Source organism: Panthera leo, chromosome C1 (assembly GCF_018350215.1).
Source record: "Panthera leo isolate Ple1 chromosome C1, P.leo_Ple1_pat1.1, whole genome shotgun sequence".
Taxonomy (NCBI): Eukaryota; Metazoa; Chordata; class Mammalia; order Carnivora; family Felidae; genus Panthera; species Panthera leo.
The window spans coordinates 205077026-205099235 of NC_056686.1; the positions used below are offsets into that span (position 1 = coordinate 205077026).

Consider the following 22210-nt stretch of genomic DNA (forward strand, 5'->3'; position numbering starts at 1 on the left):
AGCATGCTTAGGGATTCATTCATGTTCTTCTTCAGTAGCTCATCCCCTTTTATTGCCGAGAACTACTCCATGATACGGATGTACTATAATTTAGCTATTCAGCTGCTGATGAACATTTGGGCTGAAGCTACTATAAATAACACTGTTCCCTCTGTTTCCACCAGCAGGACACGGAGGTCCCACGGCACGGGTCTCACCAATGCTTGGTATGAGCCAGTCTTTCAAATTTCAGCCATTTCAATTCGTACTGTGGTTTTTATTTGCATCTCCCCGATGACTGAGAATTTTTCCCGATGCTTACTTCATTTATCTGCAGGAAATATCTGTTCAAATCTTTTGTCCATTTAAAAAAAAAAACTGGGTTGTCTTAACTTGTAAGAAATCTTTAGGTATGTATGCTGGACATAAAACCTTTTGACGTACATTCTTTTTTGTGAGCTTTCTCTTCATTTAAATGCCGCAAACAGAACAGGGAAGGAGTGGTGAAAGTCTGTATGTTCACAAATCTTACTAGGCTGGACACCGCTGCCCTGATTCAGAGCAGTAAGAGGGCTGGGTTTCGCTGTAGTAGGCTCAGCACAAGCTCCAAGAACCTAATTCTTTCTAACTTTGTTAGTTATTTCTACTGGACTTAAAGTTTTACATTTTATTGTTTCATCATCTTAACAGGAATTGAGAACTTATCTCAAACATTCGACCTTTTTTCAGTACCTATTGGAGGAGTCTAGATCAAAGAAATAAAAGTAAATTAGGAGGCAAGACAAGGCAGACCGACACACTTAGCGTCAGAGGAGAGACCTAATACTTCCCTGCAAAATAAGACAGAACCTAGTTGCTCAACTAAGTATTTAAAGCCATGATTTTATAGTATTGATTACAGCAGAATGTATAGCCTGGGGCAAAAATACTCTTTCATGGTTTCCGAATGTTCATACCGCACTGCTATCAACACATTTGTTTTAACTCGTCTGGCAGAACAGATGTGTGTTGCGTGAACTCCGTCTCAGGATATCAGAGTGGAAACACCCACGCACCTTCAAGCCCTTCAAATACTCGAGTCTTCTTTCACTTTCAAAGGACTTCGAGGCTGTAACTGCCAGACGGCCGCTGCTCCCTAATCGTTTCCCAAAGCTCCTGCTGTTTCCCACTGCTGGCTGCACGTCAGATGGAGAAGGAACAAATTCTTCCATTCTCCCGCATCAGCGCTGGTTTCATCAGCAAGGCTCCGGCCTGCGGTCCTCTGGGCTTCTCCTCGTAACGCGGCTTCACAGCGTGTTCGCACAAGCTGGCCTAATGCAGGGAGCGGGCGGCCTCTACACACGGAGCCAGACACGACTTCCTACTTTATTAAACATTAAAGCGCAAGCGAATGGTCCCGGGGGGGTAGGGGGGGTGGGAGGGCGGAGACGACTCAAGGACACCAGGGAAGGAGCAGAACGCTCCGGGAGAGAGTCACACGGCAGAGACCCATCTTCACAAAAAGGGCTCGATGTTGATTTCCAGGGAGGAGCAGGGCATGGTCAGCTCAAATTTAGTGATGACGTCAGGATGAAGGACCCCGAGCTTCCCGATGCTCTGACCCCTGGCCAAGATCTCGGCGCATCTCCCGGGGAAGAAAGCAGCGCCTGAAAGAGAGAAATCAATGTTTCTCCCGGCCAGAGAGTCAACAGACATTTAACACCGCAGGCTCACTAGTCGGCTTGAAAAAGAACTTCTTTAAGTCACTGGCTAGTAAATGAAAGTGCTTCCTCACACTTTCTAATCTTGAAATTACTTTTGGTATTACAGCTAGCAACTCTTACAAGGAAAAGGTTAAGCAGTAAATATCAAAGTCAGGGTCCTGTATGGTTTGTCTTTTTCTTTCTTTTCTTCCTTCCTTCCCCCCCCCTTTTTTTTTTTTTTAATCCCAGAGCTCCAGGCAGGAAGGATCAAGAAAAGGAGGCTGACGAGCACAGCTGGAGAAGTCCTAGGGGAACCTGGCAGGGAGGAAGGACAAAGGGGAAAAGTGAACCGTAAAACTGATGACCTTACATGGGAAGAACCTGTTTTGAAACAGGTTTTTCCATAGCCATCCCTGCTGGATAAAAATTCATTTACTATTCCACCCTCAGTCTTTTCTACCTTCTTGCACAGAGAAGCACAAGCTCGCGCTGTCATCGGCAGGCTTAGGCCTTGTTAGCAGAATGCAACCCCCATTCCTGTCGGAGAAAGCACTTTCTCAGCAGTTCTGGAGCCTCTCCCGTAAAACCACAGCAAAGGCCAGCACCAAACAAGTCTGGGTTGACCCCCGATTTACTTCAAGATAGGCAGGAAGTGCTCTCTTCATCTGGTGTCAGTGCAGAGACACGGCTCACCAAACCAGGAACTGGTACTGAGGCTCAAACAGCCAAACACAAGCAAACCTACAAGCCCCTCCAGATTCGCCAGCTGGCCAGGGCCGCAGAGTTCAGCAGTGCCCGTTCCCTCCTCAAGGTGGGGGTGGGGGTGTGGGAGCTGACTCACTTCTCTAGCCACCAACTTGAAAAGCGATCAGGCCCACAGCTCCTGACCGATTCAACCGAAACATTTACTGGCATGAACTATAAATACCCAGCAGGTCTGGGCCACAAGCCTGCAGCCTGCCGTTTCGGAGCGAGTGCATTATTTATGAAAGGATAAACTGCTGAGTCTCTGCTAATGGCTCCAAGGTCGGCATGATGAAGAGGAGTGGAGGGGGACCACGAACACGTCAGTACCAGCTGCACCACGAAGACGTGGAGGACCAGTTCACACACTTCCCAGTCAGCCCGGGACTGGGCTGTATGTTTATGTTCCTGGAACACAGGGTTTTGTTTATTTTTGAGAAAGAACGAGCGTGCAAGAACACGCAAGCTAGGGAGGGGCAGAGAGAGGGAGACAGGATGGAAAGCAGGCTCCACATGGTGAGTGCAGGGCCCGATGCGGGGCTCGACCTCACAAACTGAGATCAGGCCCTGAGCCAAAGTCGGACGCTTAACTGACTTAGCCATCCAGGTGCCCCCACCTGAAAAACATTTTTAATTGTCACTCTTAACTCCCAGAGCACCCTGGGCTGAGATACAGAATGGTCTGTTCCTCACCCCCTAAACAATGTTGTTCCAATGTCTTATTAGAAGATTTCACTGGACTGCATTTGGAGTTTATGTTTGGCTGTGCACATGAATCCACGCTTGGACAGAGGGGGGACTCAACACAGAAAGCAAACCGGACGGACGAAGTGAGAGATATTTCACTAAATCTGATAAAGATGGCACACTTTAGCCCCATGTACAAAACTAACCCCACCCCCACCGTAATAAAAGAAATCTTCAGACAACAAAGCGTGGAGCTTGTCTAAGCGTTGACGGAAGCAGCGTAACCAAGAGCCGGACACTGGAAGGACCGCTGAGGAGGCCGCTCGCTCCACCGTCCGTCGCCCCTTTACACACACACACACACACACACACACACACACACACACAAACTACGGCTGAATGCCCTACGCTAACTGAAACCACCAGCGGCCGATTTCTAAAGGCCATCCAGAAAGAAAGGAGGCTTAAGACCTTCCCTGCTAACCCTGCTCCGTTGAAGAATCCTCCCCGTGTATCAGAATCCTTTTTATCTATCTTCAAATTCCAACTTGATTGGATTCATTTTAACTGAAGCATAAAACCAGACTATTTTAGAATCTAAGCCAGATGTACTAGTTCTAACAATGTTAGCAAAATAAAGCTGAAGAGATAAGAACTCAGAATTTTTACTTCATAAAAGAACCTTTGGAATCAGCACTTTTAGCAAAATTCAGTCACATTCTTCTTCAGTGAGCAAGTGTGCTCATGCCATCTGCCCCTTTCTCCAGAACTTCCGACCACATTTGGCTTTAGCTTGTTAACCAGTCAGGTCCTCGGTCAAACAAAAATGTTCCTATCACGAAATACAATTTCCCTCTTTCCAAAGAAAACGGAAATTCGCTATGATGCATTATTTAAGACCTATTCAAGTAGGAGAGCGCTCTAAATAATGTCAATGCCAAAAGCTCTCAGGCCAGCACACGGGTCCGTCCGAGTCATCACCACAGGCTAACCTGGCCGGGGTCAGAGGACCCTGCTGTAGAGCAGCCTCCGCACCAAGGGGGCCTCGGACGCCTGGACCAGGGGGAGCCCTCCTCTACCCACCGCACGGAAGACGGAAGTTCGGTAACGGAGTTCTTCGGAAACTTCACTTCGCTGAAAACTGCACCCTTTAACCCGTGACACCACGATTGTTTTTTTGCAATTTCTCTTTCCTGACAAGGTCAGATGATGAGAAGTACTTCTTTTTCTTTTTTTAATGTTTACTTATTTCTGAGAGAGAGAGAGAGACAGAGAGAGAGAGAGAGAGAGAGAGAGAATATGAATCCAAAGCAGGCTCCAGGCTCTGAGCTGGCTGCACAGAGCCCGACGCAGGGCTCAAACTCATGAGCTATGACATCGTGACCTGAGCCAAAGTCGGACACTTAACCGACTGAGCCACCCAGGGGCCCCAGGACTTCTGATTTTATGGACTCTTCTGTTCAGTTAGAGCAAGGAGGAAGTTTCGGTCTCCCACACACAGGTTGAGAGGCACACAAAGGGACTTCGAAGGGTACGGAGAGGACCTAAAAAATGGACCTCCTGACTGATGATGGGTGTAGACTAGAAATACTGAAAGAAAATTTAAAATTATTGGAACACAAGCATTTCTTAGTGCTTTTTAAAACGTTATGGCTCAAACCAAACTTTGCAGGCAGAAATAAATCACTCCAAGGAAGAGAGACAAGAAATAAGAGAATTGCTTCGCTATGGAAACAAAGGGAACACACTGGAGTAAAGGAGCCATTAGGCCCGAGTTCAAAGATGATAACGTCTCCCATCGACAGCAGGATGGCTGAGCTCAGGAACACAGGCAGATCGATGCACCGTAACGCACTGCCTGGGACTGGATGCAACTTAAATCAGTCCTTCTAGGAGAAGTCACATCTGAATGCAGCCTCACCACGGGTCTGGGCTTGTGAACAACCAGACCTGGATGTCAGAGGCTACTCTAACCTCAACACAAAACAAACACATGTTTCTGGAGAAAGAGCGGCCTGCTGGGTCTAGAGACATAAAGCTGCCAATTCAAGGAAAGTCATGGTGCCCTGTGAATGGGAATTCTAAAATTCAAATTCTACAAAATACATCTGCTTATTACCCTTCTTCACATGTCTAAGCCCAAAGAGAGGTCCTGGTTTCCGGGGGTACTAAGGTGTGTATAAACACCACAATTTTCAACCTGTGCCCAAAATGCTCCCTGGCAGAAAGCTCCTCGGCTCACTTTTCCACCCGGTTCCCTGCAAGGATTAAACTCTCGGCTTTGCCAGTATCCATCACAGTGAAGCGGCTTCCAACGGAAAGCAGACCCAGGGGAAAACAGTGCTCTCTGCTGAAATCCACGTGGAAGCCCAGACAAAAGAAACATCAGTTAAGCACAAGCAAGAATTTAATTTCCAAAACCTAGTGGGGTGTAAGTAAGTCCCTTAATTAAAGCTTTTGTAGCATCTCCTCCGGGTCTGTAATTGTCTCTCTGGCTCGGGCGGCAGGACCACTTTGAGGACCTTGGGGGTAATTCTCGGCCAGTAACGCGGCACCGCACCCAGTCTTTAGCACATTTTCTGGCTAATTGACCTTCAAAGCGTTGGTGAGCTCCCACTCTTGCTCGCTGCCAAACACCTTTCACAGTTTCTTTTTGCCCCTGTCTTTTAGGGTTATATTAGAGGCCCAAAGTTTGGATAAGCTTCACACACAGAGCCATTCCTATAATTTTATGAAGCATCGGAAGTAAAGGTTTAAGGCGGTAACTGAGCAGACCTCTAATCCGAACGTGGCACAGCGTTATCAAGCACGAGGCTCTTAATTCCTTAACCTTAAACCCCTGCCAGTGGCTATATTCATCTGGCACTTTATTTTGACCATCGCTAACAATCATCTACTCATAATTTTACTTTTCCCTTCACATCACTGAGACATGCCTCAGGATTCAAATCCCCATATTTAACTGCCTGCAATCTGGTACTTCATCACCCAGATTTTTCTCTAATAAAAAGGCAAGAACAAAATAAAAAGGGGGCAAGGGGCTCTGGAAAAGGACTGAGTGTATCTCACATGTGTCACAGCAAATAACAGAAAACACCACTATCGGCTTAAATACAAATAACCACATAGAGCTCTCCATAAATTCAGGGACAAAATACAAAATGCAGAATCATACAGATACCATAAGCCACTGAGCTGACTGTATTTTAAATCTGTTCTAAATGGCTGATGATGTGATATGGGGTGGGGATAGGAATCATCATTTAACAGGCTGATTCTAGGGCTGGCACCTACCAAGCCTACCCCTTCCTCTCCGAAGTCCTAATTCTAAATACCATCCCACGGTGCGACAGTCCATCCTAGGAAAACACGAAGGACAAGGACATTCCCAGCCTTCCATCCTGGTGTGACGTGGGCAGAGTGGAACGGGGCTGAAACCACAACCCCCTACGCAGGGCTCCCCTCCTGGTTTCCCACCAGCTTCCTGAGAGTGCAGTGACCAGAACCGTCTAACTCTGCCGCGGGCACGTCAACCTTACTTTCCCTTTCTAAGCAGTGTTAGCTTCAAGGAAGAGAAAGAACAAAATATAGGGCCTCTTTTAAAAAACTGAACGCACACTTAAACCGAACATGGGTGCACAGTAGTTGGTTCTTGAAGTGTCAGAGGCAGTTCTTGGTGTAGCAGCAGAGTGGGGAGACCCCATCGGGCAGGGAGGAGGCACGACAGAGACAGCATGTTAACTTATAAAAACAAAGAAAAACGTTTTAGAAGGAAAAAAAAAAAATCAGTATAATTACTGAGCTATAAACCTGCACATTTTTTTTTCCCCCAATCTCAGTCCACTAAGGTTGGGAGAAAAATCTCTCTACAAAGCTCATTCAATTTGTAAGTGGAGACTGAATAATTTCCAACTGGTAATATAAAACACCCGTTTCCCCCTAGATGTATATAATTCTTTGCCTTACATCTGAAGTGAAATATTTATGGTACCTAAAGTCTTTAAAGAGAGGGGACCTAATCCCTTGAGTGTAATGGCTATCTTTCATCCCTTTCAGAAGATCAAAAGAAAGAAAAAGCCCTTACACAACTTTACAGTGCTAATCCCAACACACCTGCAGACATCATTAACTCTTAAAGCAAAGGCCACCGGACGTGAGCGGAGAGGGTGCCTACTTAACCCCACAGCACGGGACCGAGGAGGAAACCTGCACTCACGGCAACAGCCTACGGAGACTGGGCAGGGCAAAACCCCTACTGCAGGTAAGGACTGGATCCTGTAGACTTTACTCTTAAAAAGGAATCAGCCGAGCCCAGACTATCTAGTCTTCCAACAAAAGGAAAATGTCTTCAATAAAAAATCTTTCAAAGCAGTGAGGCTGTGGCCATCTATGGCGTCATCGTGGCAACTGTGATTAGCAACCTGGCTGAGCCTTTCAGTGCCACTGACCCCCAGGCCACTGCACATCGAAACTACCATGCAGGCTACTGCACGTTTGGGGCTGGCCTCACGGTGGGCCTGTCTAACCTCTTCTGTGGAGTCTGCGTGGGCATCGTGGGCAGTGGAGCTGCCCTGGCTGATGCACAGAACCCCAGCCTCTTTGTAAAGATTCTCATCGTGGAGATCTGGCAGCGCCAGTGGCCTCTGTGGGGTCACTGTTGCAATCCTGCAGACCTCCAGAGTGAAGACGGGTGGCCAGATGATCTGTATGGTGGGGCCGTGTCCCACTCTTATTTGTGGTTTTCCTGGGACAGCTGGCCTTGCAGGGGGCTTGGTGTTCAAGGGCCCTCCCTGCACTCACTCATTTGTCAACTTGGAGGCGCTGCCTGGCTGGAGCCTCAGTGGGGGAAGCGGGTCACTGATGACCGTGCGCAGCTGTGCACCTGTGTCCCAACTCCACCCCAACCCATTTTCCCGGTGTTTGTGAAATAAACGTGGTATTTGTCTGGGTCAAAAAAAAAAAAAAAAAAAAAAAAACACCTTTTAGAATGAATCACCACAGGGCACCTGGGTGGCTGTCATTAAGCATCTGACTTTGGCTCAGGTCATGATCACACTGTGAGTTCGAGCCCCACTTCTCTCTCTCTCTCCTTCCCCACCCCACCTCTCATGGGATTCTCTCTCTCTGCCCCTCACTCGTGCCCTCTCTCAAAATAAATAAATAAATAAATCACCATAATCACTTTATGACAAAACTCCAAAATTTCCCAGTTTACTTTGTATCAACAAATTTGTAACTTCGTGGCTATCACTTTTTAAGATCTACTTTAAAGTCTAGTCTATGTCTATGTCTCTCTCATACCCACCTACTCATATTTAAAAAGCTGAAGAAGGTCAACAATGTTAGAATTTAAATGTGATCCATCCAGGGGTGCTTGGGTGGCTCAGTAGGTTAAGTGTCTGCCTCCGGCTCAGGTCATGATCTCATGGTTCCTGAGTTTGAGCCCTGCATCTGGCTCTGTGCTGATAGCACAGAGCCTGCTTGGGATTCTCTCTCTGTCTGCCCCTCCCCAGCTCATGCATGTGCACTCTCAAACATAAACTTTAAAAAAAAAAAAAAGTGACCCATCCAGTTGCGATTTTAAATCAGTCTCAAATTTACTTGTATAAAACCAAAGGATTTTTAACTCCTGGTTAAAAAGTGTCCTCATGGACTACTGATTTTGACAACTCGTATTCTAAATAATGCCATTGTCCTACATTTGTCTGATGCTTCCATCATTTCCCCTAACCTGTTACATTTCTTGAACACATTAAGACAGTTTTAGAATATCAACTTCAGAAATAAAACGTAGGACCATCCTGCTTTCCTAGACTAATAAAATGGTTCTTTTCTAGTTTTTCACCTAATAAAATCCTTTAAGGAGGCAGTTTCTCAAGGCAAGTATGAACACCTTTACACTTTCTCCACAATTATAGTGAAATAATAATAATCATAAGGAGACCATGTAGGGTTAACTGGGGAAAGAATGGGAATGTTAAGTATATAAGACTATCTGTAATTTCACAATTAGTTAACTTATTTCAGACCTTTGACAAACATGGAGTAAAGAGAACTTCAAGCGTGCAGTTATGGCGGATGGGCCGTAGTTTCAGAACTAGATTTCTGCTGACACGTAGGGAGTGCGCGCAAAAAAGGAAAGAACCTGAGACTGTTAAACTCTGCCTTCTACTCCTCTCCTTCCGTGCGTAGGAAGGGCCGGGCCGCAGCCCCAGTCAGCCCTGGCCAGGCCCCCGAGGACGGGCAAGTTACAGATGGGAGAAAGCAAAGCACAAGGAGATTAGGGGACTCGCCCAAGGCAAGCCACAGGATCGGACGGTGCCGATGGCCACTGAAACGGGGCGCCTGTGTGTGTGTGTGTGTGTGGCCCAGAGCACAGATGGCCCACGGGATAATGTTTTCAACCTTTTGGTCAAGCTGTCCATGTTTGCAAACTTCTGGTTTAAAATAAAACAAACAGAACTTAAGAGGGGGAAAGAAACCTGACAACATCTAACCTCAGGACAGACCCAAGCAGGCTCTGCAGAATTATCAATACAACATAATACTGACAAAACCTAGAGCATTCCAGGGAAAACAACTATGTTTTTTCAGAAATCTCACACATCATAGGCACGCTAAGAATAAATTCCAGATTCTTGAGACAAGGCTACAGTAACACGAGCAGATAGAGCAGCACCACAGTGACCCCACCTAAAAGGTGAGGAGAACGGCGCATCTGTCAGAAACTGTGGCAGGGCCTGCTTTCGAAGCTCTGAAACTCCTGCATGATCTGAACCCCGGAAACGACTTCGGAGAAGATCTTCCCTGTGCCTTTATTTCAGAGACGAGAAAATGGCCACCAGAGAGGATAAGGAAACCATACGGCTAGGTAACAGCAGAGCTGAGATCACAAGCCCAGGCTGTGCTGCTTTTACCCACTGCCACTTTTCTCAAGGGCAGAGCTGAAATCTACCCGGAGTTTACTCTGCAGAGTATCCATCCCAAATGCTTTCCCAAACTCACCTGCCTCTCCACAACTGTGTGGTGCAGACGGACAGATGCCAGCATCCCCTTTAGAGACGAAGAAGCCCGCACGAGGGCATGAAGTCCTAGGTCACGCGGGCTCCAGCGACACAAGGACTGGAAGCAACATCCGGTGTTTTTACTGCACCGCAGCTGACGCGCGTCCCCGGGTCCGACGAAACATACCCTTTCCTATCGTTTCCACTGCTGTCTATACCACCTTGGGATCTGCATTTCAACTTAGTTTATATCCACATGTCTAAAGACATTTTTAACATCTCCATTACATTTATGTCCTCGTTTGCCAGACTGTTCTTAAAGTATCTTATGTTGGACTTGTTCCCAATTATTCACTGTTATATACAGGGCTTCTAGAGTATATACTGCTTTTTGCTTTCTCCGTTTCTTCCCCTTTACCAAGAGTAATAGCACACAGTAAAAAAAAAAAAAAAACAAAACAGGAATCCTTGTCTAGCTCATTATATACCAAAGTGTTAAAGCAACAGATTTCTAGATTTCTAGCAATGGTAAACCACAAACTTACATTCATGGGGGTCACACTGATCCCATCTCATACAACACCAATTAAACGATGCTTTCCCTTGCGTGGTATCAAGTCCTACCTTTCTTAGTTCTACCGAGGGGGAAAATGCATCAAAGCTGCCTAGGAAAGTAATTCCAAGAGGAAATCTCTGTTCAGAGAATGTAATTCAAACAAGCTAGCAGCCCTTAGGAATTAAGAGAACTGATCGGAAACTTTCCCCTCCTGGAAGGGGAGTGCCACGGTATAGCGGCTGAGACGACAGCAGTGACAGAGTGCCTACCAGCTACTGATGGTATTACTCACCAAAACAAGAAGTTCTGGAGGCATTTAGAGCAAGGCATTTTGTCTTTTTTTTTTTTAACGTTTATTTATTATCGAGAGACAGAGCATGAATGGGGGAGGGGCAGAGAGAGAGGGAGACAGAATCAGAAGCAGGCTCCAGGCTCTGAGCCATCAGCCCAGAGCCTGACGCGGGGCTCGAACTCACGAACCGTGAGATCGTGACCTGAGCTGAAGTCGGACACTCAACCGACTGAGCCACCCAGGCGCCCGTCTTTTTTTTTTTTTTTAACGTTTATTTATTATCGAGAGACAGAGAAAGACAGAGCATGAGCAGGGGAGGGGCAGAGAGAGGGGGAGACACAGACTCGGAAGCAGGCTCCAGGTTCTCAGCTGTCAGCACAGAGCCCGAACGGGGGCTGGAACTCACAAACTACGAGATCATGACCTGAGCCAAAGTTGGATGCTTAACCGACTGAGCCACCCAGGTGCCCCCTTATCTGGTATTTTTGCTCCAGGGTTTGCTCTTTATGGCCTTCACATCACTCAGAAGAAATAAAAATACCGTAACTACAGTCACATGGTTTATGTTTACAATAAGGCAAGTAAATAAAGAACCGCCTGTATTTGCTATTATACTGGGCAGTGCCGCTGTTCCCCCACATTTCTTCTTCCATGTCTCCCTAGATATGCTCTTTTCACATAGGAGTGTGGCTGTCACCATGGCATGGTTTCAGGGGGTGGGTAGATTTTTCTATTCCACTGAATTAGCCCCCATTCTTTTTGAAATTTTTATAATGGGACCAAACTGTTCTCCCTTCACAATCAGAAAGGTGACTAAAAATCAAAGCATCTCTTTAAGTTCACACTGATATGTATCAATGGAACGGAAGTCAGATCCCTTCCTGAAAATAAAGTATTTTCAAAGGATTAAAAGGAGACAAATAAGAACCCGGGTCCTAGAGGCAGAGGGTCGGTAGGAAGAACACTAGAGACACAGAAGGATGGCGAGGGCCAGGGGTTCTCAATGTAAGATGTCGATTTCACATTTGGCCCGTCTTGCCCAGAATAACCGTCAGCAGGAAGAGTGTGTTCCTGACCCCCAACCCGCCTGAACCTGCAGGTTCTCAGGGGTAGTTCCAAGTGCCCAAGTCACCATGTGACTATCTGCATGGATTTCTCAAACAGGTCAAGATTAGACCAGAGCTATTCAACACCAACATAAAGCAAAATAACTCACCAGGACCTAAGCTCTCAACTGAATGAAGTTAAACTGTCCTATCGTTTATATAAAAACATTGGGAGCACTTTTTTTTTTCCAAATTTTTAATGTTTACTTTTGAGAGAGAAAGAGAACATGAGCACAAGTGGGGGGATGGGCAGAGAGAGAGGGAGACAGAATCTGAAGCAGGATCCAGGCTCTGAGCTGTCAGCACAGGGCCTGACATGGGGCTCAAACTCACAAACTGTGAGACCATGATCTGAGCCATTAACTGACTGAGCCACCCAGAGGCCCCAAATATTTATCTATTTCTGAGAGAGAGAAAATTAGAGACAAAGAGACAAAGTACAGAAAGCACGTGTGGAGTTGGGGACAGGCAGAGAGAGAAGGGAGACACAGAATCCAAAGCAGGCTCCAGGCTCTGAGCTGTCAGCACAGAGCCAGATGTGGGGCTTCAACTTGGGAACGGTGAGATCATGACCTTAGCCGAGGTCAGACACTTAACCGACTGAGCCACCCAGGTGCCCCGGGAGCACTTTAAATGAATGTCAATCTATGGGATTCCTGCAATGATGTAGAGAGAAGACTAAGCTAAAAGGCAGAAAGGAGTCTAAGTAAAGGATAATATGGGAAGCAGAGAGAAAAGGTGCTGGCAGATGAAAGAACCTCTGGAGAAGACCGACATCTAACGAACGTCTGGTTAACTTTCCACTTCCCCAATGCCCCACAGTCCACATTAAAATACATGGTTTTCATTTTTTAACAAAGCAGATTATGGCTTAACATATTTTTATTAACCTTTAGTTATTTTTGAGGGATTGAGAGAGAGAGAGAGAGAGAGAGAGAGAGAGAGAGAGAGAGAGAGACAGAGACAGAGAGAATGAGTGGGGGAGGGGCAGAGAGGGAGACACAGGATCCGAAGCAGGCTCCAGGCTCTGAGCTGTCAGCACAGAACCTGATGTGGGGTTTGAACCCACTAACCATGAGATCATGACCTGACCCGAAGTCAGGTGCTTACCCTATGGAGCCACTCAGGTGCCCCTGGGTGTAAATATTTTTTTTAAATCAGGGGTGCCTGGGTGGCTCAGTTAAGCACCCGACTTCAGCTCAGGTCATGATCTCGTCATTAATGAGTTCAAGCCCCGCGCCGCGCTCTGTGCTGACAGCTCAGAGCCTAGAGCTTGTTTTGTTTCCGGGTCTCCCTCTCTCCGCCCCTCCTCTGCTCATTCTCTCTCCCTCCCTCCCTCAAAAATAAATTTAAAAATATATATTTTTTTAAATCTGCAAGCATTAGTTTTTAAGGCTCTCAGAGTATTGCTTGTTAAAAAAAAGGGGGGGAGGGGAGATGTTGGTCAGTGATTTTTTTTAACGACATTTTAATTTCCTAAACCATAATAGATGGTAAGCTATTAGCTACTAAGCAGTGAGAGTTACTATATCAAACTATACCTCTGGCTCAACTATACACAAGGAGGGAGCAAAACAGAGACTGAAAAAGGTGTTGGAATACAGTGGAATGACTTCATTATTAATCTAAGAGGATAATACAAGTAAAAAACTCCAAAAAAAAAAAAAAACCCACCAAAAAACAAAAGGCCCACAACCCCACAAATACATCACTGTAAACAAAGTCCTTGGATGGGAAACCTGGTTATTAAGTTGCAAAGCGCTCTGAAAGGATGATGGGTATCAACATTTGCTCCAGCTCCTGTGTAAACAGGATCATACACAGAGTCCTCTGCTCTGATACATAATGTATTCTTGAAACAGTTACAAAATAAACCCAACATTTAAATACACCATCAGCTAAAAGGTTTTTATCAATTCCCTAGTTATGGCATAAATGTTTCCTTTTGGAATCTGAATCTTTTCAGTACTACCTGATTAAGGTCTCACTCACCTCAATTTCTAACTACCCCCCTTTACATATAAATACGACATTTATTTTAATGTTGGGAAAGACTGCTAATAGACTACAGGGCTGGGCTGATTAAGGACACTATCATGCCAATCTCTGCTTGCAAATTTCTTGAAACCGTTCTACACAGTTGAACAACACAGGTTTTCTTTTCTTGAAAGGGTCCCACCCATTCACATACCTGCATGTTTTCTCCTGTACCTGCTTCAATGTAACTAATGGACTTCCAAAACTCATTTCATCTTTTAAAGATATCAGAGATAAAAGTTTGGATCTCTTGTATTCCTTCATGGATTCCAAAAAGCATTTACCATAAATTTAGGAAATCAAATAGTACCATTTAAAAAAAGAGCAATAATTGGAAAACGTGTATCAAAATCTACAAAGCAAATGGAAAAAGAAAAAGACTGGATCTATTTCTCAAATGTACTCAGGATAAATTACAGAGAGGTTTAAATGTAAAATGATGAAACACTTAAGCACTAAAGGAAGCATGGAGAATTCCTCCCTCATCACAGAATGGAAGAAACTTTATGACTCAAAATCCAGAAGCAGTAAGGAAAAAGACTGGGAAGTTTTATTACATAAAAATCTACATGGCAAAAAAAAAAAAAAAAAAAGAAAAAGAAAAAAGATAATTTAAAAACTTATAAAAAATAGTTGGCTGTACATCACAAAGGGTTAGCATCCCTAAATGCGTAAGTTTCTAAAAAGAGGGAAGAGCAACATACCTAAAGAAAAAATAAGCAAGACCTATGAACAGAAGGTCACAAAAGTAGATAAAAATGTCCTGAATCGTGAAAATACGTTTACTCGCTCACAAGAATAAACCAGCTACAACTACAGTAGACACCCTTTTCCTCCCGAAAGACTGCCCCTCAAATGGAGAAGTCTGACAAGCCTGTGAACAAGGTTCAGGAAAAAAGGTCTTCTCATCTGCTGCTGGGTTTGTATGATGTTAGGACTCAAGTCCTCCAGAGGGGTGTTTGCCACTATCTAATAAAAGTATGAATTTATCCTTTGTCCCAGTAATCCCAAACTTCTAGGAATCTTTCGCAAAGAAATACTAGCAAAAACACCAAATAACATATGCAGAGATATTCTTCATGGCATTATCTGCAGAAGCAAAAGACTGGAAACAGCCTAGCTATGTCCACTGATAGGGAATTAGTTGAGTAAACTGTGGCACTCCAGTACAGCACTCTGCAAACGTCATAAAGAGAGTGAGAGAGAGAGAGATCTCCATATATGGCTGCAGGGTGATCTCCAATGTAGATTAAGTTTAAAAAAAAAAAAAAAAAGTATGTAACAGTATGTAAAGAAAGTATCAACTCCCTAGTTGAGAACATGGAGAACACAGACACACATTTAAAAAAAACTACAGAAAGATAACTGAAACTAATAAAAATCATAACCTATACAGGCAGTGAGGGAACAGTGTGATCGGAACAGAAACGAAAGCTGGAATTCTTGAAATATACTTCATTTTGTAAGTTCTATCCTAAGTACAAAGAAAACTGCAGATAACATTTAAATTGTTTTAATAATCATACTGATGTCATTTTGAAAAACAGAGCAAGCAAATAACTTCATCAGGAACCAAGATTTTCAATGTAAAGGAAAGAGCTATAAATATAAAGTCAAGTATAATAAGTAAAAATCCTCTAATTCTAAGTTGGAAATATCCATATGACTCAATGTTTTCTTGTTTAAAAGAAAAAAACAAAAACAAATGAACGGTTTCCCCAGCCCTGCACACCAAAGTCCCAGAAGCAACAACTTCTTCGGTAGCAGTAAGCAACCTAGGCACCCAGACTGCGATCTAAATTTGATTTCTCACTAAAAGGAACCAGGGCCACTTGGCTATATACCTGCTTCCAGGTCTGACACAGAACATATATATGAGCCCAGAAATGTTTTCTACATTATTACCAGCTTTAGAAAAAGCTCCATTGTATACAACCATTTTCCCTCCCCGCCCACCTTCATTTTAATAAGAACCTCCTGACAAAGGTTTCTTAAGACTTAAAAGTCTTTCCGCCTACTTTTCCAGGACAATTCAGCCCTAAAGAGGCTAAAGAAGGCAGAAATCCCCACCCTAGGGACTGTGTGTCCCCCAGATCAAGAAAGAGTCAGCATGGAGTGTCGGAGCCTAAGGGGGTGGAGAGGACATCCACAGCTGAGCAGAGGACAGCCCTGAGGAGGCAGGGGAAAAGACGGAGTCTGGTTACAAACAAGGGCACTGATCCAGTAAGTAAATAAGTCAGGAACAATGCGAGCCAGGTTGAAGAGACACACAAACACGGAACAACAGAAAACTGGAATGAACCCTGAATGTCTGGGCTGGAATGGGAGCACTGCTATGGACTTATGGTCTTAGAAAATACACACACACATACACACACACAAAGAAAATGTATGTGTGTGCACACACATACACATGCAAATAACTCTCACCTCCAACAGCAATAAACACACCCTAAATCTTGGCTTTTACACGCCATTCCCTAATAAATAGAGCCAGGATGGAGAAATGGGGCAATGGAAAGTTCCAGATAAGACTGGGAATATTTTCTTGTGCCCAAAGCAAGCGAATGCTAATAAAGAATAGGAACATGTTAAAAGGACACAGAAGCCAGCTTGAAGGAACCCTCACTGGCCAAACTGGGGACAATGTAAGCAACTCAATTATTATAATGGATTAAAATACTGAATAAGAAATAGTCCATACTGATAGAAATAGGAAGATACATTAGGAGCAGGACATTTAAATAATTTCAAAGTTCTTCCCACAAAATGTTTATTATAATAGAGAAAGGAATAACTTTACAGTAGTAAAACCTAGTACATACACATCCTGTAACGGTTAAAGTGAACACCATCAGTCATGAAATAAATGGAAACTGGGCCACTTGAGAAGACAGCATTATTTCTGTTACATTCCGCCAAATCTGAATCTAACGGTAAGGAAACCTCAGACAACCCAAAATCGAGGGATGCACTACAGAATAACTGGCCTGTAATCTTCAAAAGTGAGACGGTCATAAACGTCAAGTAAAGACTATTCTAGAACTCTCCAAAAAGAGACTAGAGAATCATGGCAGCTAAAGACAACACATGAGTCTCGGATGTAAAAGATAATAAAACTTGCATAGGGTCTAAGGATTAGATGGTGGTTAGCATTAAGATGAATGGGATTTTCCTGATTTTGATGATTACATTGTCGTTATACAGGACAATGTCCTTGTTTGAAGGAAATACACACTGAAGTACTCTGGAGTATTGGGTCATTAGGTTAGTAAGTTATGCTCCAACAGTTCAGGAAAGGTTCTTTGTACTGTACTTGCATTTTTTTCTTTTTTGAGAGAGAGAGAGAGAGAGAGAGAGAGAGAGGGAGAGAGGGAGAGAGGGAGGGAGGGAGGGAGAGGGAGAAAGGCCACGCGCGAGCAGCAAGGGAAGAGCAGAGACAGAGGGAGAGAGAATCCCAAGGAGGCTCTTTGCTGTCAGGAGCCTCCTCCTTGGGGAGGCTCCTCCTGGGGGAGGCTCCTCCTGGGGGTGGCTCCTCCTTGGGGAGCCGATATGGGGCTTGATTGTGGGATCATGACCTGAGCGGTAATCAAGAGTCAGATGCTTAACCGACTGAGCCACCCAGGCGTCCCTGTACTTGCATTTTTAAAATAGCTTGTGACTACTTCAAAATTTTAAAAACAAAATGGGGTTTAAGTTATAGGAGTGTCCTGAAGGGAGCTTTCGTCAAATTCTCAGAAACAAAACAAACAAACAACAACAAAAATTACCACCCCAGTTCTATACTTTGAAACAAAAGGAAATACTAAATATGAATACCTCAAAAGGAAATGAACATTTTGAAGACAGGTAAATTCAATAAACTTATATGCTTAAACACATCTACTTCAAAAGAAGTAAGAGCTGTTAGTGGTTTTAAATAACTCAATTATTCCCTTAACTAACGCCTTTCAAAGCTGCTCCAACGGACAGGTGGTTTCCTTAAGATCTGTCCATCTATTTATCTAAATACATGCATCCATGTTTTGTTCTCTATCACAGTATTCCCTACTGTTTTGGGAAATGCAACACCTTATTTCATTTTGTTCCCTTACCCTGACATAATATTAGAGCTCATCCATTATTTTAAGTGACTAACTGTGTTGAAGGATTTATCAGACTAAAACAATAGTCACTGCCAATCTATATTAACTCCTATCATTAACTTTTCAACTTACCGAAGAAACCTTAAGAAACACGAGCTGAATCGATGTTTTGGCGGATTTGCCTTTCAAGTCAGTGCTGATGAAAAAGACTTAACGTGGGGGTCCCCACAAGCGTAAGATGCCATTAGGTACCTGGTCTTCCTGAGAAACTAGAACTGGACGACACCCAAAGCCTGACATCTAATCGCTGATTCAGGAGAAGCTGGGTCCACAGCTACTCATCTCTTACCCCCACAAAGCAGCTCTCCATGTGACAGGAAGACTTCTGTTACTAAAACCTTAACTTCAGCTATTCCTGGGGCACCTGGGTGGCTCAGTCGGTTAAGTGTCTGACTCTCGGTTTCGGCTCAGGTCATGATCTCACAGTTTTGTGAGTTTGAGCCCTTCCCTGGGCTCCACACTGACAGCACAGAGCCTGCTTGGGGTTCTCTCTCGCCCCCTCTCTCTCTGCCTCTTCCCCACTCACGCTGTCTGCGTATCTCTCAAAATAAATAAACTTTAAAATGAAATAAAATCTTAGCTACTCCTAACCATGGCACCAGAAAGAGCAGCATGTGAAACAACACTGTACAGAGTGAGAATATCTACTCATAGTCACTACAGAATTCATGAACTTCCTGCTTCTCTAGAAAGGTGGGTTTCAAACTTATTTTTTCAAAAGGGACCCTTTGTTCAAATTTTACTTGGAAGTATACAACTACAATGGGTTTGTTGTTTTATGGGAACCCAGAAGACATTTAAAAAAATTTTTTTTAATGTTATTTTTGAGAGAGAGAGGGAGACAGCACACAAGGGGGGAAGGGGCAGAGAGAGAAGGAGACACAGAATCCCAAGCAGGCTCCAGGCTCTGAGTTGTCAGTACAGGGCCCGAGCCCAACGTGGGGCTCGAACTTATGAGCTGTGAGATCATGACCTGAGCTGAAGTCAGACGCTTAACCGACTAAACTACCTAGGCGCCCCCCAGAAGACATTTTTAAAAGCCACTCCTCTACAACATATTCCCTGGGAAGGGGCGGGCAATGTCTTCACTAGCTGTAAAAATGCCAACTGAAAATAAGTGCCAGCGGTTAGCAACAACACCTTCAAGGCAACAAGACACAAGTACGTCCGTGAAACGAATATCCGTGAAGGTGGCCGGAATGAGACCACAGCCTATGCTGATAGGAGAAGGGGTCATCAAAATTGAATTCAAAAGCCAAAAGTAAAGGAATACAACAACAGAGAAAGAAAAAATGAGAATGGTTTTACTAAGAGTTAATTTTAAAATGACTCAAGAGGTTAGCATGAAACTTGATTCTATGATCTTACAGCTGGATAGCACTCAATTCTGCCAAGGAGTTCAGGCAAGTAGAAATTAAAATATAACTTGTAAGTTAGAATTGATTTTATCTTTGAGAAAAGAAAATCCCAAATATCAATGGTTTAAAGAACACAGAGGTTTGTTTTATATCAAACACAGAATTACGTGCTCCAGGGAAGGAGGCCTTTATTCTGAATGGCCATGTGGACAGCTGATGGCTGGCTGCACAGCAGCCCTACCTAGGGATTTATTCAATATGTTTACCTTTTTATTAGCCACCCAGCCACCCACTCTTTTGATCTTCTGGATTGGCCACTCGGAGGGTTGGAATGTAGTTTGCCAGAACACATCATTCCCTAGGAACTCACAGGACGTTGTTCTCAACCAATATGCTGCAGCATACCCATGTGGCAAAACCAGGGTGCCACCAAAATGTAAAACTGTCTTACATGTACTGAGTAGTAAAAGTCACCCTAAAAATCCTCTAAACTTTCAGGATCTGGGCCCTTCACGCAAGCTAAAACTGAACTTCTTTCGCATCTCTTTGTATTTGGGCCACGGCGTTTTCTACAGAACAGCGGAGGCCAGGATCTAGTTAGGAAGCAGGAAAAAAAGGAGTATAAGGTGGCAAATAAAGACAAATGGCTGAAGTGAACTCCAAAGAATGCATTCAGTTACAGCCTGCATGCTCAACAGGGGTGAAAACGAGCTCTTGGGGGCAGAAAGAGAGAGATGAAAAAAATCCTGTAAATTACAGGGGCGCCTGGGTGGCTCGGCGGGTTGAGTGTCCGACCTTGGCACAGGTGGTGATCTCCCAGTTCGTGGGTTCGAGCCCATCAGGCTCACTGCTGTCAGCACGGAGCCCACTTCAGATCCTGTCCCCCTCTCTCTGCCCCTCCTCTGCTCACACTCTATCAAAAATAAAACAAACATGAAAAAAAAAAAAACAAACATGAAAAAAAAAAACAAAACTACAATGGTCTGTGGCCCTGCAATGCTGAACCCAAACTGACCATCTTACGCCTCAGTATTCTGTCCCTCCCACTGGGTTGTCCTGGGCGTCACGGGGGCAGCACCGACATGGAAGACAAAGCAGCCGTGAGCAAAGTCAGACGGTGCTACAAAACCACGGCCACAGACGGCCGGGACCCTGCCTGCCAGACTCCCTGTCGCTCATGGAGCTGTGCGGACGGGCGGCCTGCACGCGCACGGGCTGCCATCAGCTGCCTGGAGGACATGATTGTTCACATCCGTCGCCAGGAGCTTCCGTGCGGCTCAGGCTTTGACGATTAAATAAAGTGTCCGATTCAGAAAGTCATTCCACACATCACTAATTACATCATGTGCCAAAAAGAAAAAACAATAACCAGCCAGTTATTTTCTCTCAAGGAAAAGCTAAATTCACTAACAGTTAAGAAATTAGTCGCAGTTGTTTTACTTTTGCTGAAAAAAAAAATGCTTTAAATGACAAAATGTGATTGGCACATATAATTTGACACACAATTTATACAAGTAGATAAACATTAAAAGTTATTCAGTAGATACAGATTTTTTAATTTAACTTTTTAGTTATCTTTAACCCTGGGTTTTAAAGAGGTTTACACTTCTTCTTTTTATGCACGAAGCATAGCTATACAGAAAGTACATAGTGTGTGGTGTATCTGTGGTGTCCATTTTCAGAGAGGGGCAATTAGAGAGAAAAAGTCTAAAAAAGGTTTCGTAGGGGAAACAGAAACACTGTTAGGACATCTGTCAGGTGGGAAATGGAACTGAGTCATTCAAGTGAGATGTAGCGGGAGCACTCCAATTTGCCGAGTACTGAAACGTCGGGTAAGAACCAACCAACACACGCACGCACGCAAAGTGAAAGGAACGTGAGTGGAGAGAACTGGCCTGGTACATATGACAGAGGGAGGCAGAAACACTCACTCAAAACCACAGGGCCAAGTGAACCCCCGATAACTGTGAAAGCTTCATAAACACCGTGGCCCACGGTACGCTGCGGCTCTCCGCGTGGGGATCACGGCTGCCGCCATATTGGTTTGAGTCTTTTAATCCCTTCCAAGAAGGTAACAAAAATTGTATTTGAAGGCTTTCCTCAAACACGAAAAAGCAGACGAGCAAAGGAACAAGGGCTGTTTTGACACAGAGTGCTATGGTCAGGAAGCTTAAAAACTTCTAAACCCTTTTCCAAAAGAGAAAACTTGATGCCTTAACAGAGTGATGCCTTTGTTGGTGGTAACTAAATGTGGACACATCACACGGATCCCCTTCTATTCTGGTCCAGGACACTCGTGTAAATCAAACCATAAACGCGCACCGCTCCTTCAAAGGTTGTCCAACAGATACGCTTCCCACGTATTTCCAAGCTCGTGTTACACTGAAAGCCAGTGTGAAGATCAAGGGAGCCTCACAGCTTCACCCGTGTATTTCAGCATCTGAAATCCTTCACAGGTGTCCTGAAAGAGGAAAAGGTCTCGACCTACAGGTCAAGTCAATGATCATTAGGTGTCACTGTGACAGAAGGGATCTAAATAACCTCTGTAGCTACATATGGCGCGGGATTAAATGCACATATTACTTACAGTGATTTTTCATCTCACAAAATGAATTCTGAG

The 22210-nt window shown here is 44.4% G+C and overlaps 1 protein-coding gene across 1 annotated transcript in view; it reads right to left on the bottom strand.

Annotated features, from left to right (window-relative positions):
- Positions 1–631: 631 nt before the first annotated feature.
- FARSB (phenylalanyl-tRNA synthetase subunit beta) overlaps positions 632–22210 on the bottom strand; it is a 73497-nt gene continuing 51918 nt past the window's right edge. The window contains exon 18 of the mRNA XM_042950282.1: positions 632–1625. Coding sequence (XP_042806216.1) covers positions 1474–1625 — 152 coding nt within the window. The 3' untranslated portion in view covers positions 632–1473. The remainder of the gene's footprint in view (positions 1626–22210) is intronic.